The 5,553-nt window shown below is 33.6% G+C and overlaps 1 protein-coding gene across 3 annotated transcripts; it reads right to left on the bottom strand.

Annotated features, from left to right (window-relative positions):
* Positions 1 to 513: 513 nt before the first annotated feature.
* Positions 514 to 3,703, bottom strand: LOC21408317. 3 transcript variants are annotated; one of them, XM_024167334.1, is made up of 8 exons: positions 3,122 to 3,703; positions 2,554 to 2,691; positions 2,346 to 2,414; positions 2,121 to 2,201; positions 1,560 to 1,600; positions 1,407 to 1,460; positions 802 to 1,027; positions 514 to 635 (listed from the first exon to the last, which is right to left on the bottom strand). In XM_024167334.1, exons 1-8 carry the CDS (start codon positions 3,548 to 3,550, stop codon positions 591 to 593), a joined length of 1,083 nt encoding a protein of 360 aa, XP_024023102.1. In that variant the 5' UTR covers positions 3,551 to 3,703; the 3' UTR covers positions 514 to 590. The 3 variants fall into 3 exon arrangements, with proteins under 3 accessions (XP_024023102.1, XP_024023103.1, XP_024023104.1); XM_024167335.1 differs by lacking the exon at positions 514 to 635 and having other exon boundaries at positions 825 to 1,001; XM_024167336.1 differs by lacking the exon at positions 514 to 635 and having other exon boundaries at positions 825 to 995.
* Positions 3,704 to 5,553: the final 1,850 nt, after the last annotated feature.

The following is a 5,553-nucleotide window of genomic DNA, read 5'->3' as shown; positions in this document are numbered from 1 at the left end:
CTAACTCATTATATTAGGATTTAGGAGTTCCAACCAATGCATGTTTGGCCACTTGCTCAAATTCAATGGTCCAAGCAAACAGATCTTGTGTCACTGATTGGAAACTTATGGAGCAAAATAATTCAAGCAAAAGCGTTAGAAAAAAAAAAAAAAAAAAGATCATAAGTAGATATTTATGATTTGGGCATTATCTTTTAAACCAAAAAATAAATCCAATTACCATGGTCATATATATAACTCTAATTCAATAATAAAATGTTAAACGATGAAATCTTGGAGAAATCATGCTCACATGGAAACATAAACTTTTTTTTTTGGTACTAGATATAAAATAGAATTAATTCCATTTCCCTTTTAACTTTCCATTAATTAGAAGCAAATTACTTCTCCTAAACTGGTAAATTTTTTCTTCGTGGAATGCTTGGATTACTCCCTTAATTAGATTACAATTGAGCAGAGCAAACTCTCAAAAAAAAAAAAAAAAAAAAAAAAAAAAAAAAAGGAACTCTAAGCTAACAACTTTCATGGAGAAGAAAATGATCAATAACAAGAAGAGCTATAGTGTTGGAAAGACCATTTGAACCTGCTAGCTAGTCCATTGTGAAGTCTTCGAGCCACATTAGCACTTCATTCCTCTTGAATCCAATCAATTAGAACAAAGACAAAACATCGTTAGTACTTAAAAAGCAAATAGATATATTAGCAAATGAGGTTACGTTAATTGCTACTGCATGCAGAGAACTATTTATAAAGTTGTCCATATAACAATTAAAAAGAAAATTCGAGGTGGAAGTAGCATACCACGGGAAAGCTCCAAGTTCTTTGTGGATCATTGTGACGAGCTGCAAGGAAACAACCGATCTCAGGTTTGAGACCGTCGGCACTAAGACGCGATCGCAGAATTTTATCCTTCTCCCGCACAATTTTCTCGGTAGGTTTTCCACTGAACCTTAATACAGCGGCAATACTGCCTCTTTTTTTGTTTCTCATATCTACTGTACCTTGATTAGTAAGATCTAACGATGAGCTGACCATGAGAAATATGATTTTATTAATTAGTTGCTGTTATGAATAGTAGATGTCTAGACAAGTCAGTTAAAATTACTGTTCATATTAGAATCTTATTGTGCAAATAGTAACCGTTTTCGTAAATAGTAAGAACTGTGTAAATAGTAACCGTGAATAGTATCAAATCTTTTTCCTATATATAGAGCTCTAAGGCTCTTCATTTTATATACCTTGACAAGATTAATAAGATTCTATCTTTAGTTTCTCTCTCTAAAAGTTTTTTTTTTCTTAGTTTTCATGACAGTTAAGCAACTGTTATTTGGAACTGAGTTGTTAACTTAAGCCACGTAAGTAACATTAGATATAGGATTTATAACAGATTAAATGAACTTGCTCACGTAGTACTAGTAATTGGTCTATTCTTCTTGGGGGAATTCTTTCCAAAAATGTACCTGCGCACATAGGATCCAATATTGCCCATGTTATTCAATAGTTCCAAAAATAGGAGGGACAAAAAAGGAATTTAAAAGTTAAATGTGAAAAATACTCACTCAGTTCCTTCCATTGCCGCCAATGGGCTATACTTTCTCACCTGCGGAGATAATTTATCAAAAGTCTTGTTGAAACTTTACAATCACATCAAAAGACAGTGCTAACGTGAAGCTATAGTATGCATATTATTCAGTACCTACGTCACTTATAATTTTTGGTTTTTACTAGGAGGAATAAGTTTTTACTTAATTGTACCTAAATGTTTAATGTTGACAAGAATTACCTTTTAAAATTTTAATTTGGATAAATTGCCTCCTAATTTAATAAAGTATTTTAAACACACACTTGTATACAAGTTATGCAAGCTAGTTTGAAAGAAGAAATTAGAATCTCAAATAAAGATCAGAACACATCAAATCATATGCACATGGGAAGTTCTCTTTTAAACTAATTTATTAAATTCATAAAATAGCTTGCCACCATTATAAATTTATAGAACAACCTCATTACCATTAATTTAGTCAAACTTAAAGGGAAAAAAAGTAAAAAAAAAAAAAAAAAGAATAAACTAATATAGCTATACATTATGATAATATAACATTATTAGAAGGGACCAGGACCTCGTAATTTGGCATTCTTTTCAATATCTGATATTTGGCAGTTCCAATGTCTGGTGTTCTGTAAATCCAGTAAATACACATCTGCATATATATATATATATATATATATATATATATAAGAATCCAAAATTGAATGAGATATTATTGACTTCTCCGATCAAATTATTTTTATCATGAATTTTAACCTCTTTTCCAGCAAATAAATCCTGTGAAATGTACACTTACCTGTTTAATTATATACCAAAAGGCTTCCATGGAAAAAAAGTTATTCTCCCTAACTGAATCCCACAGGTCCTACAAATCAAACGATTGAATATCAACTAAAATATATATACTCACTGAATTGGCATAATATATATATATATATGTATGTACATACACACATATATATACTTTTTATTTCTCAAAAAAAAAAAAATCAATTAGTTCTCACCACATGAGTGCAAAACTTGCCAGTCTCTGGATTTATGCCCATGATTGAGGTTCCTGTGAGAACCAATTCTGGTTTCCAAGGCAAAAGAACGTACTCCATAACCACAGTCCATCTTGCAGTTATTTCATGCGGACCTGTCTATATGAAATTTAGCAACAGAATCAGTCACAATTTTCCAACTGATCATATTGAGTTGGTACCTGTTCTTTTCGAATGTTTTAACAAAAATTTAAATTTTTATGAGAAAAATACTGCAATAAAAAAATTTTATTATGGTTCAAACATATGAAAAGAATTGGCCCTTAGCTTTCAACTTTATAATTTAAATCGGATAAATTTTTACATTTTTACCACTAATAATTTTGAGAGCAACAATATTACACATTGCTATCAAACTACCAGTTTTAAACCGATAATTATTAATTGATATGTTGTAATTATATGTTCTATATATTATTATCCTTACAATGTTTTCACTTTTCATCCAATGTTTGTAAGTCGAAATGCTTTTTGAATTTTGAAGGAAAAACATTAGTCAACATCAGATCATTACTTAAAAAATTCGAACCTGTTTGACCCAGTGCAACTGGAGCTGTGGCTTGAAGAGAGTTTTCAAGAAGGCAATGTTAAATAGATACCCGCTAAGAGACTCATGCTTGGTGATCGGATCGCTGAACTTCACGTGTTCGTCGTACGCCGTCCGATCAATCCCCTGATCATCAAAGACATGGGGTAGATCCTCGTACAAGAAATCCACCAACCGTTTCACGTCGACGACGGCCGATGATTTTGGCGCGCAATAATATTGGTCCACATTAAGACTAACCGATCTAACGGCCAACTTGGTGTACTTGGTTTTTAGGCTCCTGTAAGCCAAGGCTTTGAAGGGTGGGAAGGCCGGGTTAATATTCAACGCAGCAGCGCTCGATCGCCGTAAACTACCGTATACGGTGGCGTTTGGTCGGAGCAATTGGTGAGCAAGTTGTGTGTCTGCCATTTAGTTGCGTATATGTCAATTTTGATGGGCAAATTGTTGTGCGTAGTGTCAAATATATAATTTGTTTAGTCCGAAAGTATTAAGGTGACATGAGACGGAAATGTGGACAATTGCTATCATTTCTGCTGGGTCCGTGACGTATTTTATAAAAAACCTGATGGGACACTGCTGCTGTCCGGACCATCCCCTGATGGGCGGCTCATCACTCAGGTTTTTTTTTTTTTTTTCCTCCCCTGTTTTTTTTTTTTTTTTTTTTTTTTTTTTGTAGAAAAGGAGAATTATTTGATGCGCAAAATATCTACATGGTTTGTGTGTGGTCCATGACTTCTATAAATAATTTTGGAATGAAGTTTCTGATCAGTAAGTTTTGTACTCCTTATCCGTTTACTTTGTCAAGTTAAATGATTACCAAACGACACATTGCTCGTACTGGCACGGTAATACGGGGATAAAAATCTTGTAAATCACTTCTTGTACTTTGTTGGCGGTCACAATTCATCTAATCAAGCATGTGTCTCACGCATTTTTTTTTAGCATTATCACCGATATGTAAAGCTCGGTGAGCCGTCAACAAACTTCATTACGGATTTTTTTCAACTCTCTGTGTATATTGAATTTTGTCATTTGCAAGCTTACTCATATCAAAATTCTGTATCTTTAGTTGAATTTGACAGTGAATAATTTATTCACTTATTTTTATTCAATACTTACATGCTTTACTTATTATTTAGGAAATTCTTAAATTTGGTAGTAGTATAATCAGGTAAATGTAATTTTTTCATATGTAAATGTACCATCGTTAGTTCTAATCTCTATAACTTTTTTTTTATGCCTGTTTAGCACTCAATGTCATATGTTTTGGACTATATCAGTGCTTATTTAGTTTGAAGGTTCAAATCAGGTGGATTGAACTAGAATTTAGATTTTATAAAGAAAATATTGCAATAGAATTTTTTATTGTTAAATTTTTTTGAGAGAGAACCACTCTTTGAACTAAAATTAGAGTGGTTCGAACCCTCAAACCAAACATACATTAACCGGTCCGGTGTCACACTTAAAAAGACAATTCCTATTTATTGTTACTATTGTTATCATCATTATTCTTAACACTGTTAATATTAATATCAATATGAATTGGGCATAAGAGTGTGGTTAGCGGAAATTATTATTGTGATTACTTCACATATGAAATTATTGAAGATTTATTTTTTTTTTAAGAAAAAAAAGGAGATGGCAAAATTAAACGTCATAGTTTTAACACAAAAAGGATTAGTACTCAAACTTGCAGTAAGACATTTTGTGGAACAGTGGTGAGGCAAGCTGAATTAAAGTTTGTCTCTCCAGGGATCAAATCCAGGCTACCACAAATGATGTTTTACTTTTGAAGCCTCGCACAAGTCCGAGCTAGGCTAGCGGGATGGGCCCACCATGGGCTCGCTAGATGGGCCCACCTGCTTGCTAGGTAGCGAGCTGGATCTTCCAGCTTGCCCAGAAGCGAGCTGGGCTCCCAAGAGGTGCCCGCCAGCTCGCTAGGTAGCGAGCTGGGCTCGGGGGATGGGCTATCACCCAATTAGCGAGCTGAGCTTCCTTAAAAAAAAAAAAAAAAAAAAAAAAAAAAAAAAAAAACCTTCCCTTTGCTTCCATCTCTTTTTGAAGGAAAAACCTTAATTGAATAAGGTATTCTAATTTCAAAGCTTCACTTAGAATAAACCAAAACTGACCTTGAGGTTAAGAATGACGACATAGACAAAGACAAAGTCCAAACCTCTTAGCACAATAAATTGCACTAAGGTTTGAAGTTGGCTTTATTGGTTTTCAATTATCTTCCAAGTGTTGCTTCGAATATGCATATCAAAATATTAATCTTTAGATGACTTATCAAAGCTGGAACTCATTCTGGCAATTTTGCCTAGTCCGACGACTTAGCGAAGCCGAAACTCATTCTGGCGAGGTCTGTTCATCTTGCCTAGTCCTACCATTTATAGAAGCGAATCCCATTCTGA

Source organism: Morus notabilis, unplaced genomic scaffold, assembly GCF_000414095.1.
Source record: "Morus notabilis unplaced genomic scaffold, ASM41409v2 Scaffold100, whole genome shotgun sequence".
NCBI classification, from domain to species: Eukaryota; Viridiplantae; Streptophyta; class Magnoliopsida; order Rosales; family Moraceae; genus Morus; species Morus notabilis.
This window is presented reverse-complemented; position numbering and strand designations above follow the sequence as displayed.